This window comes from Chrysemys picta, chromosome 7 (assembly GCF_011386835.1).
Source record: "Chrysemys picta bellii isolate R12L10 chromosome 7, ASM1138683v2, whole genome shotgun sequence".
Lineage (NCBI taxonomy): Eukaryota > Metazoa > Chordata > Testudines > Emydidae > Chrysemys > Chrysemys picta.
In genome coordinates this window covers 119718014-119740387 of record NC_088797.1, presented here as the reverse complement: position 1 = coordinate 119740387, position 22374 = coordinate 119718014, and the positions used below count along the sequence as shown (strand labels likewise).

Below are 22374 nucleotides of genomic sequence, written 5' to 3'. Positions count from 1 at the left end.
TGGCACTCATTATTTATTTCTATGGTGCCAATAGTGTGTCTGGGTGCTTTATTGACCGGTACAAACCTGAGATTCCTGCCTAAAGGACCTTACAGTCTAAATTTTAAATGTTGGTACCTTTTATATACTGGCACCATGTATGTGTGGGAAGAGAGGAATACAGTTCTCTCCTAGTGATTGTGGATGAGAATGTATGGATGAGAGAGCTTTTTCTTAAGACTCGTTTATATATTGCAACTCTTTCTTATCTTGTTGGGTGCCCTGGGGGGAAGCTATTTTTTATTGAGACCCAATACAGTGAAAGAATTATATGTTCAAATAAATTTAAATGCACAGCTCAAGGTTCTCTCCCCCTCTTCCCCCCCTTTCCAGGGTCTCTTATCGAGTCTTGTGAACCTGACTAGTTTAACATTGGCCAGGAACTGCTTCCAGTCATATCCGGTGGGTGGTCCATCACAGTTCTCCACAATCTACTCTCTCAACATGGAACACAACCGCATCAGCAAAATCCCGTTTGGAATTTTCTCTAGAGCTAAAGTGTTAAGTAAGCTGAACATGAAGGTGAGCCACAGCAACGCTCCACTGTTTGTAACATCCACAGCAGATTCTGTGAACTGTAACAAATTTAATGATACAAAGAATAAACTTGTAGCATATGAAAGGGATACTTTGTCACCTTACTCAGATATCACAGACACACATCCTTTACCTGTGTTACTGATCCATTTCATTTTTCACTATTTAGTCTGTTAGCTCTTTCACATTGCCTTCACATTTGGACAGTGAAATTCAGTGAAGCTGTTTGTACTTTGCATGTTCAGGAATCTGAATGGTTGAATTGCAAACATTGGAGGGGAATATTTTGTTTTAAAACAATTTTATTTAAATTAAAAACAGAATCATGGAAAGAAATATCTATTGCCTTTTTAAAGCTTATTTTTGCAAAATCTAAAATCGAGACCTTGTTGTTACTATTACTTTTGCATTGAGGTAGCCCAGAGACCACAGGAAGAACTCATGTCCCATTGTGTTAGATATTGTATATTTTTAAAGAGACGCTTTACATCCCCTAAAGATCACAATATAAGCATATGATGACAGATTACAGGTGGAGAAAATAGCCATGAGGGATAATAGTGTAACAGTGGGTTTAGTTTAATATGTAACAGAATACACATTCAGAGATTTTCAATCTCTTTTGAAACTCGACAAATAGCCCCTCCCATGTCTTGATATAATTACATTATAGAAAATGTATTTATCAATAAATGATAATTATTATTTATTACTAATTGTGACAGCACCTACGATGTACAAGGCACTTTCAAGCTACGTCAGATAGTCTCTTCCCTGAAGAGCTTGCATTCTGAAATACAAAAATAGATTCATAGATACCGAGGCCAGAAGGGACCATTGTGATTATCTAGTCTGAGCTCATGTTTAACAGAGGTCAATAGAATTTCCCCAAAATAATTTATAGAGCAGATCTTTTAGAAAAACACTCAATCTTGTTTTAAAAATTGTCACTGATGGAGAATCCACTAAAACCCTTGGTAAATTATTTTAATGGTTAATTACTTACACTGTTAAAAATTTATGCTTTATTTCCAGTCTGAACCAGATGAAGAGGGCGCAACATAAAAGTAAAGTGGCTGGTGCATGTTTTAGTCATTTCAAGGGGGTTAAAATTTTTATTTTATTGTAAAAACTTATGTTTAACTGTCCTCCAATACATCTATTATTAGATGACTGAATTTTTGTTGACCTCACAACAGAAATTAGTCCGGGGAAGGATTTGAATGGTGAGAGGATAGTGTCTGGTACATTATTTGGAAAGAGTTTTTCAGGTGTAAGGGCAATGTGGAAAAATCAGACAAAAGAGGCAACATCTTCCTTTTTGTAATCTAGATGGGTCCTTAAATTAGAAAAAAAATTCTCTAAAGGTACCAATCACTCTTTAATGTCACACATGAACCAGTAGTTTGAACAGCCTGATTTCTTAGAATTTACTGTGTCCACTCTAGACCAAATTATATTACTAGCACTCTAAATAGTGAGTGTGTCTGACTTCATTCCAGTTTTTTTACTACATAAGCAATTTGGATGTATTTGCTATTTTAAAAACTACCCCAATGTCAGCAAACATAGAGCCTGTGGGCACTGCTGGCTGATATCTGTTCCAACTGCCTGTCATAGGCCAGATCCTGAAATAATGTCTGACACTTAAGTTGTTTTGTCATGGTACTTGACCTTTTATTAGGGTTTTTTTGTTTACTTTACACCCTCCATATTTTTAGGATAGCAGAATTGTTGCTAGGTTCTTTACATGATGTGGTGTTTGTTGTGTTTTTTTTTTTTTTTTTATTCATGTCTTAAGTGTTCACATCCTATCCAACAGTACGCAATGTTGAAAAGCGTAAGAAGTCAAAATTAACTATTGAGACCTTGGAAATTTCATGAGTTATTGCCTTTGTAATATGTTGTTTCCATTTCAGTCCATCACATTGGTAATACAAATCCAGCTCCACATGTCTAGATTGGGTAGTGTTCATTATATTTTGGGAATGCATTTTAAAGATTCAACCATTTAGCAAAGTTTTTTCTATTGGTTTATATGAGAACCAATCAAATTTTTGATTTATCTAAATGTTTCATCTTATTTAATCTCCAAGCTACCTTGCTGTTTTTTCATGCCAAAGCCTACATATTTTCTTTGTTAAATTGCAGGACAATCAGCTAACCTCGCTCCCCTTGGACTTTGGGACTTGGACCAGCATGGTGGAACTGAATTTAGCCACTAATCAGCTCACAAAAATTCCTGAGGATGTGTCTGGGCTAGTTTCCCTTGAGGTGAGAGAAACACAGTGAACGTCTGACTAAGCAAATCCTCAGAAATGAACTTAAAAAAAAGTATGTCCCAATAATAAGTGTGCTAACCGAACATATGAGTGTTTCATAAGTTTGACTTTCATTAATAGCTTTTTAAATGTTTCGTTTCGTTAAGCCTGTGTGCCTATTTCATTTATTAATCTATAGACAACCCCACATCACAAAGTGTACAGTGCAGAAAATAAAATGAATTAAAACTGGGCTGAACACCCAGAGGGACCAGCATACAAAGTGGGCCAAAATATTCCAACAAAAGAATGACAAAGTGGACTGAGTTCAGTTAGAAAGCATTGGACTGGGCCTCGAAACCAGCCACCAAGTGATTAAAAAGAAGGTTCTATAGATGGACTCCAGGAACCAAGTTGGCCCATTAAACAGATTTTATTGTTAGAGTGCCAATAGGAAAGGGCATATTTATGTTGTAAAATTAGGTAATTTTACAACTAAGTAGAAACACTAGGGAATTAAACAGAAAGAACTGCTTATGCAATGTTCATGCAAAAGTGAAAGTTCTTACAGCAATTTTAACTCAGCCACATTGCACATAGGTAATTGTGGACTGGTCACGGGGGTACCATGCTGAGATTGCTCAATTAGGGCAAACTGCGAAGAATGGAGCAGACAATCCCCAAAACTGGTGGTTATTCTAATACTTAGATTCACCAAGCCAGCAACAAAACAGCTTCCACAATACCTTACTGGTTACCCAGAAGCCAAAAACACAGATCCCATAAAGCAACCCAGCTTTGGACTTCTTCCCAGACTGGCAAGTCAGATATGAAGAGGATTACTGAAAATCTTGTTGTTCATATAAAAAGTTCTACCAATCCCATAGGATCAGACACGTTACCCTCCAGGTCACTGAATATTTCAGATCTTACCGAAATACATGCTTACAGCCAATTCTTATTAAATAATCTCAAGCTTATTAAAAAAGAAGAGTGTATTGGTTAAAAGATCATTATACATACATACAGACTAAGAGTTTTTAGATCAGTTTCATAGTAGATATGGTGAACTTTAGAGTTGCAAAGAGTTCTTTCAGAATTAGTCCGTAGTTTTAGTCCAATGTCCAATATCAGGGTGATCCAGATGGGATTGGAGACCTCAGTTTTGTGACTCAAACTTCTTCCCCTGATGAAGCTTAAGCACATCTGAGATGAAAGGATCAGGTTCCAAGAGCCCTTTAAACAGTTCCCAGGCAGCCTCTTGACACCATGCAGTACTTGGGTGAACAGTTGGCAATTATCCTATCTTTGAAGTAAACCACCTATTTCCTAACCATCAACGATAATTAGCTACCTGGATTAACGTAAGGCAATGCCTATCTCCCTTTATTTACAGGTAATTTGCTACATACTTCGAAGAGAAATTGACAGTGATATCAGTACATTCACAGTTCATTTAAATGTTAACATTTTCTTTTGATCTCTGAATTAACAGAATTCAGCAATACACAGGAACTGTTTGGTTACATGGCTAACACCTAACAAGATATAAGCAAACACTTACAATTAGAACAGGAGTACTTAGCATTACCTCTAATTCTCTAACCGTACAGGTTTGCATTTCAAACTCTAGTCTATTTAACATGAAATGGCCCTAATTACCATTTACCATATTCTTTAATATGTCTCTAAAGGTTGAATCTGGGTCAGTTAGCCGGCTAATTGTGTAACCCTTTCTGGCCCTGTGTCACAGTAATATTTTCTGTTCGGTTTTTCTTTTAGATATGTAGTTTAATAAGTTACTATTCATATTGTTTAGTATGTGCCTTAAAATACACAGGATATGCAATAAAACCACATTATTATTGACATGCTAACCTTAACTTTGGCATTTCCTGACTTTAACTGTGCAACCCTAACCTGGTTACGTTTCTCAGACCTGAAGAAGAGCTCTGCGTAAGCTTGAAAGCTTGTCTCTCTCACCAACAGAAGTTGGTCCAATAAAAGACATTACCTCCCTCACCTTGTCTCTCTAATATCCAGGACCGACACAGCTCCAACAATTCTGCATACAACCCTAACGATGCATTGTTGTAGAATTTTGCATTAACTGTTGAACTACTCACTTTTGTGTGTGTTTTAATATCGCAAAACAATAACATGGTAGGATTGGAAAGGAGAAATATCTAGCAATTCTAGCACAGTGCTAGGATCAATTCCCAGACCCTATTGGGGTTAGCTGGAAGATCTTAACTATCCAAAGCCAGCCGGACACCCCTCCAGAGCTTAGTGATGTCACTAAGGGTATGTCTACACTGCAGCAGGGCGCGCGCCTCCCAGTCTAGTTGGGCAGACTTGTGCTAGCGGGTCTTGAGGTAGCACATTAAAAGTAGCAGTGTGGAAGTTGTGGCTTGGATGTCAGCTTGGGCTCTCGAGCCTGCCCAGTCCCCCAGGTCTGAGATTGGGTCACTTGCCCGAGTCTCCACGGGAGCTGCAGCATCCACATTGCTCTTTTTAATGTGCACTAGCTGGAGCCCCATTAGCACAAATCTGTCAGTCTGTCTACCTGGGCTGGGAGGCTCGCTGCCAGCTGCAATGTAGACATAGCCTTTAGAGGAGGTGTGAGCAAACCTTTTGGCCTGAGGGCCACATCTGGGTATAGAAATTCTATGGCGGGCCATGAATGCTCATGAAATTGTGGGAGGGGGTGAGGGCTCTGGCTGGGGGTGCGGGCTCTGGGCCGGGGCTGGGGATGAGGGGTTTGGGGTGTAGGAGGGTGCTCTGGACTGGGACCGAGGGTGGGAGGGGGATCAGGGCTGGGGCAGGGGGTTAGGGCACGGGGCGGGGGGGTGAGGGCTCTGGGGGTGCAGGCGCTGGGGATGAGGGGGTTGGGATGTAGGAGGGTGCTCTGGGCTGGGACTGAGGGGTTCGGAGGGCGGGAGGGGGATCAGGGCTGGGGCAGATGGTTGGAGGGGGGGTGGCTCAGGGGTGTAGGCTCCAGCTGGCGCTTACCTCAAGGAACTCCTGGAAGTAGCAACATGTCCCCCCTCCGGCTCCTACGCAGAGGCATGGCCAGGCAGCTCTGCGTGCTGTCCCATCCTCAGGCGCTGCTTCTGCAGCTCCCATTCGCCATGGTTCCTGGCCAATGGGAGCTGCAGGGGCGGCATTTGGGGCAGGGACATAGTGTGGAGCACAGCCCTGTGGCTGCCCCTATGTGTAGGAGCTGGAGGGGGCACATGCCGCTGCTTGTGGGAGCTGCACGGAGTGGCCCCCGACCCTGCTCCCCAGCTGGAGCACCGGAACGGGGCAAGCCCCAGACCCTGCTCCCCAGCGGGAGCTCAAGGGTCGGATTAAAACAGCTGGCAGGCCGGATGCAGCCCATGGACCGTAGTTTGCCCACCCCTGCTTTAGCGCATGGATTATCAGGATCTAAGCACCTGCAGCTCTGTTGATTTAACAGGGATTTGTGGGTACTCAGCACCACTAAAAATGCAGCCCTTCACATTTGTGCCTCATCTTGCCCATTACCTACCTCACTGAGGTGTTGAGAGTTGCTTGTAAGCAACTTTGAGCTGCTCTGGAGAAAGGTGCTATATTACTGCAAACTATTCTTGAATGAATTACTTGGCTTCATAGATGAGCATAAGAACATAAGCATGGTACTTTACAGCAGAGAAAAGACAGATTTTCTACTTGGAGGAGTTTATAATCTGAGGTCTTGTCTACATGGAGACACTCAAGAAAGTTAATCAAAATAATTTTAAGTGGATTAGTTAAAGTGAAGAAAATGCCTGTGTGGATACACTTATTCAGAATTAAAGTGGGCTTAATTTGATGTACTTTGGAAGTGAATTAATCTAAATTGAATTAATGACACTTGAATTCTCAATAAGAATGCCCACACAGGGATTTAATGCAGTTTAACTAATCCTCTTTAAATTCACACCTTCAGTTAATTTGGATTAATTTCCCTGCATGTCCCCCTGTAAGCAAGCCCTAATTTAAAATGTAACTGAGAGCACCAGAAGAATTAAAAAAGGGGACTGATGAGGGAGGTCATTATAGGAGACCAATGCATGTGTGTAGAGTAGCCAAGTATTTTGTTATATTAGTCCCTTCCCAAAACCAACTTCTTGAAGGTGGTATAAAAAGTAAGAGGAAGTGGGGAAGTTTGGCAGATTGGGTCAGAGATGGATTGTCAAGCATAAGGGACAGCAAGGCAGATGGCACTGAGGCGGGCATGTGAAAGAATACAAATGATAGGGAAGTTATGTAGTAGGAAGTTGTCTGTTTTTCTTGAGTCATTGGGTTAAAATGGGCTCTTAGCTCTTTGTTTCTCCACTGTTTATTTTAAAAATGTATAAATTTTTTAAATAGTCCTATTAATCTGAAATCTGTTGTTCTGAATTTAAACTTCACTTCTGTTAAGCTCCATTTTGTAACGTGGTGTTAGTTTTGATTACTGAGTTAAGTTTAACTTTATCCTTTAGTTCAGTTTCACAGGAGTTTTACAAAACTTGTTAAACAGTATTTTGCATTCTATGGAATGCTACTTAATTCTGAAGTCTAAAGGGATTCTATTTTAGTTGGCACTTGCTTGCTGCATTACTTAAAATTTTCTCTGTTTTTTCTTCAGGTTCTTATCTTGTCAAATAATCTTCTGAAGAAACTTCCCCATGGCATTGGAAACCTACGGAAAATAAGAGAGTTGGATTTAGAGGAGAACAAACTGGAATCCTTGCCAAATGAAATCGCTTACCTTAAGGATCTGCAGGTAAAACAATGATGAGAGGAGATAAACATACCAAGCTTTTACTTTCAACAGGCTAATTTGTATCTTTCCCACTCAAATTAATGGTATCTGCCTCTTTAAGGAAAGTTAACGGAAGGCATTTACTATTAGCGAAGAGTATAAAGAATCAGGATTCTTGAGTTTTATTCCGGGTTCTGCCATTGATTCCCTGGTTGACCTTGAGAAAACAATTTGATTCTTCTTCAAGTGCTGGTCCTTATTTGTGTTCCACAGGTGGGTATACACGTGTGCCATGCCCCTGAGTCCAGCAGTTTTCCAAGCAGCATCCATTGATCCATGGGCCCACCATGACTAATAGATCCCTCCTTCTGGCCATACTGAGCACCCTTATAGCCGACATTGGCACTGTTGCAGGAGTCCTGCCACTTGTCGCCTTCTCATCAGCTGGTTCCGTCAGTGTACGAGGAGGAAGACACTGAGCCAGTACTGCCGGTTCCGACCAGAGCTTCCTCATCAGTGGATGACATGTTCATCCCTTTTGCCACCCTCTCTGCCAAGTGACCATTGGCAATATGAAGATCTTCTCCAAAGGGTGCCTACTGACTTGTAAATCCCATTGGAGGAGGTCCAGGACCCCCAGCACCATCTCCTGGACATCTTACAGCCCTAGGGGCCATCCAGGGTGGCCCTTTACATAAACGAGGCATACTACAACTGGCCAGAATGGTTTGGCACATACCTGCACCCGGAAGCAAGCAAAGAGATGCTATTTTGTGCTTCCCAAAGGGGCTGATTTCCTTTTTACACACCCTTCCCCTAATTCACTAGTTGTGCAAGTGACTGTGGAAGGGGCTCAGCAGCACCCTCAGACATCCACCCTGCCATAGAAAGTGTCAAAGAGGCTGGATCTCCTGGGCAGCAAGGCCTTCTCCTCCTCAGGCCTTCAGTTTCATATAGCCAATTACCAGGCATTGTTGGCTAAATATAACTTTAATACCTACACCACGCTGGCGGAGTTCAAAGACAAACCCCCTGGGGAAGATCAGGCCCAGTTGCATTTCTTGATGGATGAGGGGAGACTGGTGGCAAAGGTGGCTTTCCAGGTCACGGTGGATGCTACAGGGCTGGTCATGCATAGAAACTCTGGGCTCCAATCACCGGGCTTCCCAGGGGACGTCCAAAATACTATTCAAGACCTCCCTTTTGCTGAAGCCAATCTTCTCAGTGAAAAGGCAGACGAGTCTTTGCATTCCCTCAATGACTCGAGATCATTGGGATCTGTGCTCCAGTCCCCACGAGAATACATCAGAAACAGCCCTTCAGACCCTGGCCACCTTCTTCCTATCTCTCTTACTACCATCATCCACCTGAACCCCCTTGCAAGTGACTGAGATCCCGGAGAGGCTGTTTCCTGGCTCCAACCACTACCACATCGTCCATGTACTCCCAACTGCAAGCCAAAGGCTACTTTTGATATCCAGATCAAGACTCTCACACCACCACTGTTGACGCCTATTTCACCACCCATGCTGCCTTACCTTCTTCACCCACTTTTGGAGCAAGGTCACTATGGACAGTTGATTTCTGGAGATTATCCATCATGGATACTCCATAGATTTCCTTTCCTTTCCTCCTCACAAACCTCCCACCTGGCCACCCCTGGGGGACCCCTCCCACCAATTGATTCATCAACAAGAGGCAGACTTCCTACTCCACTGGCGAGTAATATTGATCATCCCACCTCAGTAGCGAGGAAGAGGGTTCAGCTCCCCATATTTTCTCATCCCCAAGAAAGGTGGAGGGTGGAGGTCCATCCTGGACCTTCAACAGCTCAATATTTTCATCAGGAAGCTGAAATGCACAATGATTACACTGGCATCGATGATCACCTTCCTCCAGGAGGGGGTGTAGTTCACACCTCTTGACATGAAGGATGCATATTTCCATGTGGACATTCACCTATTACATAGGAAATTCTTACAATTCAGGATTACACAGCAACAATACCAGTTTCGCCTCTTGTGATAGCTTATGGGGTCTTTGTGAACGTGTTCACAGTACTAGCAGCCTAGATGCAACACCAAGGAAATATGGTGTTCCCATACTTGCACAGTTAGCTTCTGGTGGGACATTCCCGACAAGAAGTTGTCTTCACAATCGATTGCCTTCAATGTCTCCTTGCCTCCCTAGGTGTCTGAATAAATGAAGACAGGTCCATTTTGTTACCTACACAGACAATAAATTTAATAGGAGCAAGGCTGGACTCTGTCTCGGCAGGAGCTTTCCTTCCAGTGGACAGATTTTACACGATGAGCGGCCTGATCATGCACATCACCCCTAAATCCCACACTATGCTGTGTTGGTGCCTCTACTTCGTGGGCCACATGGCTGCATGCAACTATGTGACTCCTTTTGCCCAGCTCCACTCGACCTACCTGCTGACCAAGGACCACATCAACTCCAGAGCTATTGTTCCCTCAGGAGTTCTCGCCTCTCTTGCTTGGTGGTCCAACCCGACCCAGACCATGGTGGGGACCCCCTGCAATCCTCCCATACTGAGGGCCACCATTGTGATGGATGCCTCCCTTACAGGATGGGGTGCTCACCTGGCCTACCATGCAGCCCAGGATATATGGTCGCCATGGGAAGCCAGGCTGCCTAGAAACTTGCTGGAACTGAGAGCAGTCTGCATAGCCTGCAAGGCCTTCTTTCCCCTCATATGCTTCCTCCACGTGCAAATCCTGTTGGACAATATCTTATCTATCTAATTAACAAACAGTGAGATCTTGTCTCCTCCGCCTGGAGGCAGTCAGACTGTGGATCTGGTATATCAGAAATCAGGTTTCCTTACAGGCCGTATATCTCCCAGGTGCTCAGAACTCTGTAACGGACAGACGAAGCAGAATCATTGAATATCAGGGTTGGAAGGGACCTCAGGAGGTCATCTAGTCCAACCCGCTGCTCAAGCAGGACCAATCCCCAGACAGTTTTTTGCCCCAGATCCCTAAATGGCCCCCTCAAGGATTGAACTCACAACCCTGGGTTTAGCAGGCCTGTGCTCAAACCACTGAGCTATGCCTCCCCCCCCCATGTAGACCATGAATGGGAAATACACAACACAGTTTTGACCAACATCTTTGCACAGTTGGGTAATCCCCTATGGAACCTCTTTGCATCCCAGATTAACAGAAAGCGTCTCATGTACAGCTCCAGAGGGGCCCATCAGCAGCAACCCTGAGTGACATTCTGCTGCTCCCAGGGGCGACCTCCAATAAATTTTTCCCCCTATTCTCCTCATACCGCAAGTTCTTCAGAAGATTCACTGAGACGCAGCCACCGTCATCCTTCTAGCACCCTGTTGACCCAGACAGTTCTGGTTCACGGATCTCCTAAAGCCGTCCATACACCCACCCATCAGGATCCGCTCATTAGCAGAACAGGCTCAGGCACCCCAATCCACGCTCACTCCACTTCACGGCCCAGTGTTTGGATGGGCATCAGACATGGAACACTCATGCTCTGCCTCGGTCTAGGAGATCCTTAACCAAAGCAGGAAAGAATCAACCAGAATGTGCTACTGGGCTAAATGACGCCACTTCTCTGCTTGGGCATTCAGGTTATCCTCAACTATCTCCTCGCCTTGCAAACATCAGGTTTAGCCCTTAGCTCACTGCATGCACACCTAGCAGCTATTAGCGCTTTCCTTCCCCCAGTAGAGGGATGCTATATCTTCACGCACCCCACGACAGTGCGGTTTATGAAAGGCTTGATCAGAACCTTCTCACCAGTCATCAAACCCACACCCCAGGTTTGATCATGACAGGATGAGGTTAAGGTCAGCTCTCGTCCTGTCAGCTCTCACAGGGCTGCTCTTCGAACCTATGGCAGCCTGTGCCATGACCCACCTCTGCATGGAAGTGTCATTCTTGGTAGCCATCACTTTGGCCAGAAGGGTCAGTAAGCTAGTGGCCATGATGGCAGACCCTCCCTACACAGTATTCCACAAGAAGGTGGTCTCCCTCTGGCTACACCCCAAATTCCTCCCCAAAATTGTGTCCGAATTCCATATCAGCCAATCAATTCACTTACCTATATTTTTCCAAAACCTCATGCCTCTCCTGAGGACAAGAAACTATACTCCCTTGATATCAGACGTGCCCAGGCGTTCTATCTGCAAAGAACCAAGCCCACTAGAAAGTTGACTCTTTGTCACCATAGTAGAAATATTAAGGGGCAAGCCATATCCTCACAGAGAATTTCTAAGTGGGGATGCATGCTAAAATGCTATAAGATAGCAAAACTTCCCCCCTCTCGGGAGTGTTACAGCTCACTCCACATGACCGCAAGCAGCCTCCACGGCATTCTTATCTGGCATCCCATTGTGGGACATTTACAAAGCTGCGACTTGGCAATCTGGCCGCACGTTTACGGCACACTATTCCCTGACTCGAGACAACCATGGATGTGGCAGTAGGAAGGACCATCTTACAAACAGCTCTGCTGCCAGCCTCCTTGCACCCACCTCCACGTTGATCACTGCTTGCAAGTCACTCACGTGTGGAATACACGTGGGGAGCTGCACAGGAAAAAGACGAGGTTACTTACTGTAACTGGAGGTTCTTCAAGATGTGTGGTCCCTATCTGTATTCCACTACCCACCCTCCATCCCCTCTGCTTTGGACTTGATTACATTGCAGTAACAAAAGGAAATAGAGTGGCATTGACCCTTCATACCCTGGGTCAGGAACACGAGTGGAGATATTGTGTGTGTGCAGATCAACAGACACTGCTTGGAAAAACTTCCAGACTCAGGTACATGTGTGCCTATGTGTGGAATACAGATAGGGACCACACATCTCGAAGAACCTCCAGTTACAGTTAGTAACTTCTCTTCTCTGCCCCAATTTGACCATGTATAAAATGAATAAAATAATAGACTTTGCAGAATTGTCCTGAGGTTTCAGTAAAGCTTATGAAGTGCCTTTTAGATCCTTGGTTAAAAGTGCATGTTGTTTATTAAGTTTAATAATATTTAAGAGAGAATTTGAATGCCATAGAGAACTAGAGATTTCCCTCCTTATGCTAGAAATACAATCTGTCAATTCAATAGCTACATTTTCTGATGTTACTCAACTGTTTGAAGGCACTGTTAGTAATTTTAAGAATTCATTTCTCCACCAGAAATTGGTCTTGACTAATAATCAGTTGACCACCCTTCCAAGAGGAATTGGTCACCTCATCAATCTAACACATCTTGGGCTAGGAGAGAATCTTCTCACACACCTTCCTGAAGAAATTGGTAAGGTGCTATTTCTGATAAATATAAATATACGGTATGGTTAAACAATAACCTCCAAATACCTCTGGGAGACACAAAATGATAGGAATTTATTGTATTCAGAAACAGAGGCCACAAAATTCAAGGAGAAACTTTTATTGTGAGGAGGTATGCAACCGTGCTTAAAATTTCTGCCAGCACTACAATATTACATGCTTTCTCTGTTTTCGTGAGAGAAATGACTTAGCTTTTTCGGATTAATTACCTTGTGGGTGAAGAACTTGTAGAGGGAAACTGACTTGGATTAAGTAGTTTCCTTCTCTATCAAACTCTTCACTGACTGTGCTAAAGAGAAATTTATAGGATTGTGCAATGCCAGTCAGTGTTAGTCAACTTTCCTTTCCAACCATTTCCTTGTAAAGACTCAGTAGGAAAGGAATCAGACTAATCCTATGACTTTTCTTTCTGGCCATGCTGCAGAAGTAAAATTTTGTGTGAGGGAAGGGGCTGCAGAGGGAATCTAGGAGAGGCACTTTCCTTCTACAAATCTTGCCATTTGCATTTCATCACACTGCTGCTTGCCTTGCTGAGACAAGAGAAGGGGAGAAGGAAATACAGGGAAAGGAGAGGAAAGAGAATAAAAAAACAGAGACCTAAACACCATGAAAACGAGTGAGAAATACAGTGCCACACAGCTAGAGAAGAGGGAAACAGAGATGCTTCAGCTGTCCCAGCACCTCCAGTGAAACACCAGCACAGCCAGTGCAAATCTTGCACATGTGTTGGAGTCAGAAGGGCCAGATCTCAGCTAAACCTGGCCCTATGCATTCTAGATCATAAATTAGTCGTGCTCAGGTGCCTTATGCTCTAATCTATAGAGTTAAAATAAATTACTGTGTTTAAAGCACTCTAGTGAAGTGTAGAGACTGGTTATTAAAGTTTTCAAATTTGATTGCCTCATGTAGAATCATCAGATAGTGCTCAAGTTCTGCCCAACTCTGCCCTTTCTGCTTTGCAGTCTCTCACCCTGGCTCCCCAATCTTCCTCAGATTCTACATGTGGTTCCCCGCTTGTACTCTGAACCTTTCGCATACTCTCCCAGTCCACCAGTGGTCCTGAAATCTTTCCTTCCTCAACACGCTCTTTAACCCTCTAATACTCCTGTTACCCTCTCTGCTTCTCCTCTAGGTCGTTGATGTTTCACCAAGAGGTGAGTGTTGTAAGGCAACAGGAGTATTCAGTAGAGATTTACATATTCTCATTACTGACTCTGCGACTGTGAACTGTTACATGATAGAAAAAATTCTGCTAATCATAACTACAGTAATACAAATAATAGTAAAAGAATTCTAACAATACCTACTTCCAATTAGCATTGAACCTCTTATCAGTATTTTGCGGTATGTGTCCAAGTACATCATTTTCCACACGTCACTTGCTCCCTTAAAGAATTACTCTGTGTAAACCTGTCTTTGCTCAGTTAATGCTCCCGCCAATGTCCCCAATTCAACATGACTTGGAAGCTTTGACAAACCAATAGTGCAATACTATCCTGCCATAATGAACTTCTTTTTTTAACCATTTTCATTAATCTAAAGTGGAGCTGGCCCTCAGAACAGGAGCAGTGCTTATGGTATACCTGATCTGTAGGAGCAGCAGAGAGTCCTGTGGCACCTTATAGACTAACAGAGGTATAGGAGCATGAGCTTTCGTGGGTGAATACCCACTTCTGCATCCGAAAAAGTGGGTATTCACCCATGAATGCTCATGCTCCTATACGTCTGTTAGTCTGTAAGGTGCCACAGGACTCTTTGCTGCTTTTACAGATCCAGACTAACACAGCTACCCCTTTGATACATGATCTGTAGGGAATACAATCTATATATAGGGATATACAGTTATCTTGTTTGGCGTCTAAGATAGGTAAGCATTGGCAAGAAAGAGAATGTTACTCTGCTGTCTAGCACATCATATTGGTTGATTTATGTAGCAATCACACTTTGAGTGGAAACCTTGCAGTGACCATCACTACAGAGAATTGAGCTGAATGACTCTTACTTAGACACCTGTGGGCAAGGGGGTTGGTATGCTTAAAAATAGAAGTGGACATGGGTTGTTTCCCTGGTAGAGAATTTCCAATTGAATTTCTCTTGTGAGTTTGAAAGCTTCTACTCACATGTTATAAGCCATGTGAAACAAAAGGGATATTTACTTTTATATTTATGAATGTTTTATTTTAACCAGGTACACTGGAGAATCTGGAAGAACTGTATTTGAATGACAACCCCAATCTGCACAGCCTTCCCTTTGAGCTGGCACTCTGCAGCAAACTGTCAATAATGAGTATTGAGAACTGCCCACTCAGCCACCTTCCACCTCAGATCGTTGCTGGGGGACCCTCGTTCATCATTCAGTTCCTAAAAATGCAGGGACCATATCGTGCCATGGTCTGATGTAAATTGGATTGTCCCATACACTGTACAAAATACAAACTGCATTAATGTTGTCATTATATATAATATAATATAATATACATATATTATATTATATTATATTATATTATATTATATTATATTATATATAAAAATATATAAATAATATAAAAAGGCAAATTTAAGACTGCATTATGTGTTTCTGCTAATAGAGGAATCATAGCCATTTAGATTTTTTTTATTCTGTAAAAATGCTTGTGTAAGTTTTCTTTGCTGAATTTGGTGGATGTTTGTCTGAGTAATCTGGAAATGCCAGTTCACTTAAAGCAATTGCCAGCGAATTCAAAAGTTGTTAAATTTAAGGGACAAGAGTAGTTTTTACTTAGATCTACTTTCAGTTAGCAAAAAATGCGCAATCTTTTATGGTGAACTTTTCTTTTCTGTTTTCCTCCCTCTCCTGTGTGTCAAAACCTGGTAGGGTCACACATCCTGAAGTTGGTGGGATTTTCTTTAATTTATTTTGAGATTTGAAACAAGCGGTGTTTTTATATTGTTTACAGTCAGAGTAAATCACTGGATTTTGTTTTGTTTTGATTTGCTCTGTTTTAATCAATCTAGAATTTATATGCTTCTGTTGAAGAATTTTTATCAGCTGGTTTGTATACTAAAAATACTTACTCATCAAAACAACTGGTAGGTGGAAAAGATGCAGTCAAAAAAGCTTGAAGTCTTGTAAGTCTTGCTTCCCTGAGTTATCAGTTGTGGGCATAACATATCTGAACTGAGCCTTTTGTTGTTGGTCTTTTCTAGCACAAGTAACCTTTTCAGATTGGTAAAAATATTGAATAGTCTCAGTGAAGAGCAGTTTTTGTTTTGTGAAGTTACAGATTCATAAGGTCTAACAGTATAGTTGAATGGCAAGGAAATAATATATATTATCTTTTTTTTGTTATAGTGTTGGGTCATAAACGACAACAGGCAATTTTAAGGATTCCTCGTAGTCCTTGTACAATAAATGAATGTCTTACTTTTAAACACTGCAATATATGTAAGTTTTAAGGTTGGTTAACAACGTACTATGGTTTTATATCTTGACTTGCCTTGTACCTCCTTCCATTATGGAACTTCTCTGTCCAAGCACAATTGCTTCACACTGTGCTGTTTTGCTGCTGAACTAAATGCACTTTTCCCCACAGCTGGGGCACTTGCTTCAAAATATTCAGTTCAGTACCACATCTATTTTTTTAATCTCATCCTGTCAATTTCAGTATTAAAGAACGTTCTGTTAAAAAGAGGCACCTTTTCATTTGTGCACAGATGGTGATAGCTCAGTAGAAATACTGTAAGTGGTTCACATGCGATTTTATTTGAATTTGCTTGGCTGCTTAGCAAGCTAAAGATGCTGCAGTGAAAGAGATACTGTCACTCCACTTGCATTGCCAGTTTAAGATGACCTTTTCTTTAAGAAGATGGAAACTCTAAAGGCAGTTACATTTCAGATGTTGGCTAAACTGTCCAATTTATACTCATTATAATGGAATTGCTGCTGGATTATTGTGCTTTAGAGAGGACTGTATCTTTTAACAAAATTAAATCAATTGATGTCAGAAAAAATCTATTTCACATGCAGAAGTTTGGGGGAGTATAATTTTTGGCTTTTAGACAAGCTTAATTTTATGTACTGCCTTTGGTCTAGTTTTTCCAGCATTAACAGTAACTTGCATTCTGTTTTGTCGTCTGATTTTTCATTAACAAGGAACAACTTTTAAATGGAAGGCAGGTGGAGATATAAAACCGTAGAGGGCTCAAACGTGCTGTAAAACTATTGTAGATGTCACTGGATTTTACCAAGTAATGTCCGTTCCCCTCCCTTGTTTTTTACATCTACTGTAGCTTTTCAGTTTAGATTTTAGTTTATAAAAGAAACTAGTTATTACAGCTCTGCCTGGAGATAATCTTTTTCATCAGTAAAGTGTTAAAATATGAATGCTGAAATGTGTAGCTTTGAAGACTGTAATCTAACTTCTGAATTTACTGCTGAAACCTACTTCTTGCTCCCTCAGTTCACTTGGGAAAACAGTTTTTGATTAATACGATTCCTTAAAACAAAGGTGGCTGCCCCTGTGTCTCAAAGCATATCAGTTGTGTTCCCCATTTGCACCCCAATCCCATTTTTGATGAGAGAATTTGCCCTTTAACTTATAAGACAACTCATGTCTCAATCTGTTACAATAGAGCAAGATTTTAGGTGTGTATTACAGTAGGAAACTAGCCCAAGAGGAGTCATTTTAGATGCTTCTTAAAAGTTTCAAATAATAGGGCATCTAATAGCAGGCTGCCTCCTCCTGAAGCGTTTCCATTGCCACTGTTAGACAGTCAGGTATAGGTGCTGTTGGGCTGCATTTACGGAATTAAGATTGTTTAGTATGTAAATATTTTAATCTGGTTTATTCATCTTGTTGAGGTACATGATTAATGACTGTACAATTGGAGCTGACCCACTCTTCCAAAAACTTGGTTGGATGAGAAGTTGGCTTACCAAAAATACTTTTTACACTCTTTAAAAAAAAAAAAAGGTCTCCATTACAGTTGTAAGAGTAAAGTAATGAATTAAAACATAGCTATGTTCACAACAGGATATTTTTCAATGTATCCTTGTGCTAAAATAGTAACTTCAATGCCAAATACTCCTGAGTCTTGTTTGGGAATTTAATTTTGTACTTTTTGAAGTGAATCCTTCTTGCAGTGTCTAGAGGGAGTGTGAGTAAAACAACGTGAGATATTAAGTTCTGGTGCAAAGAATTCAAAGACGTTTCCTTATGAAATGAGTTATTTAATTTTGGTGTTAAATGGGTGAGTATCATTGTTTGGAATAAGCTTTAATGTATACATGTTATTAGTCCCTCAGCTATTTATCTAACACCTTGATCATTTAAAACAATTCTATAACCTGACAACTTTTTTTAATTTTCCAGGATGTTGCATTTTGCATCTGTTAACTAAGTACAGTTTTTAGGTTGTCTCTAATGCCCAATGCCATTCAGTGGGATTTGTGTTCGTTTGTATATATGTTTAAGAACTTTTGGATCATGCGGATTAAATTAAAAATGAGAAGAAAGAACTCAGTCCAGACAAATATATGGTATTGAAGCATGAGCAAGATGGAGTAAAAAAGTTCTGTGGGTACTTTTTAAGACTAGGATGGTCAAAGAGGGGTGAGCCAGATTTCTGTTAAAACTTTTGTCCCTTGCGATACTGTTCTGGGTAGTGCTATCTCTGAAATAAATAAGAAGAGATTATAAAAAGTGTGACAATCTTTAGAAATCTGGGTGCAAATCAAATCATGACCTCTATTGCCTGCCTGTGGAAGTATCAGCACTTGTATTTATAGGACACTATCATGAACTATGCCTTGATTAACACAAGCAAAATACCATGCTACAGAGTATAGTATTATGGTACTCTGATAAGTAGAAAACTGATCATAAGGGTTGTCTTTTTTAAAACACTGATTAAATGTAAAGGAAGAATAACTGGCAATATGACTTTTAGTTTTGAAACAAATTATATTGTGTTTAAATTGACTAAATAGAAATTTGGCTGCTAACTCTTGGCTTTGAAAATGCTTGGTTTTCATAAACACTATAAAAATAATAATGTTCCCTCTCTGGCCACCTCACATTTAATTTCCTAAACAAAAACATCTAGCTGAACACACCCCGTGCAGTTTGGTCATATGGTTGCACACCTGGCCTCTTTTAACTTGCCCGATGCTATTGGAAACTCTTAAATCCATCTTACTTTATTTTAAAACAACTTAGTATTATAGAATATTTGATGCTTCGGTGCCTCTTTTGGTTTTAGGTTTTTTGTGCAGTTTTGTTTGTTAACGTTGTGTAAGAAATCATGTGCTCAAGCTTCTAGAAAGGACAATAAAGTTTGTTCACTTAAATGGTTTTAAAAAACAGGGCTTAGAAACGTCCAGCTGGTTAGTAATTGCAGCGCCTAAAAAGCAAAAACTTCAAGTACCATCTGTAATCCTGAAAGTGTGCAGAATACCTTTTTTAATGGAAAACCTTTTATCAGACGTTTCTTCCTTTCCTTGTTTCTCTCTTAAGGATCAATACAAAATCATAACATATCAAGGGAGGGACATGTCTTTTGTATTATTAAGGAATCTGAATGCAGCAGAGTATTTTTGTATAGTCAATATTGCACCTCAATTGTATCTTTAATTGGCATGCCAGAACTTGCTTTTAATTAGACGTACTGTTGGCAGTAATTTGCACAACACACAAACTTAAAAGGCACAGTTAGGACAATTACAAACAAATGATAGTATCTACAAACAGTATCTAACGGTTTTTGTTTTTATTCTAGCGATCAGAAGACTGTTTATTATTCTGATGTTTAGGTCTTAAACAGGTCCGCACAGGATTTTTGCTGTGGAAAAATACCTGCCCACATGAATTTGTGGTCAAAAGCTAAACAAAAGTGTAAACGGTCTACAAAAAATGTACTTTTAATCTGAATTATTGTAATGTTGATTGTTATGTCTATAATATAAAAGATTGCCTTGCTTTTTTATAAGTGTCATTCTGTATCAATGCATTCATTATAAATAGTATATTTGTAAATGAGCTGCCACTGAGTCTTTTGAAAGTTTTCTAGTGTTAAAATCTAACTTAACCTGGATGTAAATCATACTTTCGCAGTGTCACAAAAATGATTGAGAACTGCATTTTCATTATATACCTCTTCACTCTTTTGAAGATGTTTTTCCAAGTAAAATATGAAGTTTAATGTATACTGATTTCAGGAAACTTATACTTCAAAAATTGCATGACAGTAACTGCTCTAAACATAAAAATGTAAATTGCACACCTTTATAAAGCAAATGTTGGTAAAACCTTTTACTTTCATGTTATATTATTGTATAGTAAGGCGCAAAGAAAACAATATAGGATCGTTCTCTTTAGAGGGAAAAAGAAACCGTGACTATGGATTTTAGTGCAAAATGAGTTCCAAATAACCACATACATGAAAACAGATGTGGAACTATAGTTCTTAAGAGACAAGAAATCACCTGGATTTAATATTTGATTTAATAAAAGAAAACATTTTCAAAGTGATTTTATGTAGCTTTGAAAGTTATCTTGCAAGTATGCATAGCTCATATGATCCATATTCGGTGTTTCAAGTAGTAAATATTTACATCATGTTCTGCAAACCAAAAAGAGAGTGCTTAATACTTGTTTGAAATGAGAACATCTTAAGGGTTCAACTTTGATGCAACCCCTGCCGCTCCCCACCAACCCCTCCCCCCTCATCAAAATGCTTATCATAGTTGAATCTTTTTAAAATAGTGAGCCAGATTCTCAACTAGCATAAAGGTATCTCTGCCACTCGTCACTGTAGTATTTGAGCCCTGCTGCACTGAAGTCAATGGAGCTATGCCAGTTTACACCAGCTGAGGACCTGGCCAAAGTGTCTGATAATTATCGTATTACATCTTTCACTTGTATGTCAGTCTTTATACTATGAGTGATTTAGCAACCTGAACCAGGGACTCCTGTGTTCTAATCCCAGCTCTGATCCTCTTTCCCATCCATGGTGGCCTTTGGCAGGTCACTTCACCTCTTAGTGTGTCAACTTCCCCACCTGTAAAATAGGGATAATACAGGAATTTCGTGAAAATGAATTAGTTAAAGCACGTAATGGGCTCTGAAGATAAACGTCAAGTATTATATTCATGGAAAATGATCCCATTACAAAATGATCCATTTTGGGTTAAATCTGTTATAGAAACTACTGCAGCAGTTGCTATGCTTTATTGAATTAGCCATAATAGCAAGAATCACACTATCTCCTGCAGTTAATTTTGAGACAAATAGAAATTGCCCTCATTTTAAACAACTTCAGCTTATTAAAAGAGTTCATTGATTAAACACAATGAGAGGAAATATCTATACTAGTAGTAGAAGCACTTTTTCATGCTATTGGAGAAATCCACGGTGCTGGAAGATATGGCTTTAACATTGCTTGACGGGAGAGCTATTAATATTTTAATTGGCCTTTCTTATGCTTTTGATGTTCAGAATTTTCTGAAACCATTTATAAATCTCCACTTTTGTTGTGTTCTTTTTCTTGAAATGCTCTTGCTTTCCTTTTCTGTGGGGGTGGTTTCTCACAGGACATCACTTTAGTTTTACATTTTCCTTAGTTACTGGATCCCTCTCAGAAAAATTTTGTATTTAAGACATGCCCCCTTGAAAACAACCACCACTGGAATTAGTAACAAACTGATGATAATTGGCATCTGCTAGACTATCCTCAGTAACCACGGAGACTTAATGAAACTCAGAAGCAGTATCCCCAACCAATTGTGATCTGCTGCTGCTTCAAATAATTTTTGGGTAAAGTGAACTGATGGGCATTGTGCCAGGTCCTGAATTTCAAGAAATTGCCTGGTGTGAAAAATGAATAAAGTTCCAGTTTCTGGCATCCTCCATCATAAACACTATATCATTGGTCTGCAAGTCTGAAGTTTGGATCTCTTAAATGAGTTTCTTTTAGTGATCCCAAATGCTAGGAAGGAATGTGGGGTGAGAGGATTATCTAGGACCCTGTACTCATACACGGTTCATTACCCAATCGAGGTCTTAAGTGACCCTGAGCCAGATATTTAAATGTATTTAGGCAACTAAAAATGTCAATAGGTGCCTAATGGGATTTTTAAAAAAATTGTACAAGACAAGGCATGTTGTTGGTGCGTAGACAATAAAATAAAAGGGGCAACAGAATGGAAAATTGCACAGCAACACCCAAGAGAGAGCTTGGTGAGCATGAGAAATACACCACTGCTTCTCTTTCGAACACATCAAGTAGGAAAGAGCAGAACCACTGAATAAGGAGTCTCTTCCGCTGCACCATAGTCGGGCAGGACATGGTCACCTGTATCAAAGATTGCAGATCTAGAAATAAAACCATGGACAGCTGACCACTGTCTGTCACCAGGAGTAGAGAGCATCGAGGGGGGAAAAAAGAGTCTCCTGACCATAGCTGGACTTATAC

The 22374-nt window shown here is 40.7% G+C and overlaps 1 protein-coding gene across 9 annotated transcripts in view; it reads left to right on the top strand.

The window, feature by feature from the left end:
- The window catches only part of SHOC2 (SHOC2 leucine rich repeat scaffold protein), a 103565-nt gene extending 83354 nt beyond the window's left edge, over nt 1–20211 (top strand). For 7 of the 9 annotated variants that reach the window (XM_005308154.5, XM_042855229.2, XM_042855230.2 and 4 more), the window contains 5 exons: nt 373–561; nt 2728–2850; nt 7474–7611; nt 12772–12889; nt 15113–20211. In XM_005308154.5, coding sequence (XP_005308211.1) covers nt 373–561; nt 2728–2850; nt 7474–7611; nt 12772–12889; nt 15113–15321 — 777 coding nt within the window. In that variant the 3' untranslated portion in view covers nt 15322–20211. Of the gene's footprint in view, nt 1–372; nt 562–2727; nt 2851–7473; nt 7612–12771; nt 12890–14056; nt 14079–15112 lie in introns of all 9 variants that reach the window. The other 2 variants (XR_010589332.1, XM_065552512.1) reach the window with 2 other exon arrangements.
- Nucleotides 20212–22374: the final 2163 nt, after the last annotated feature.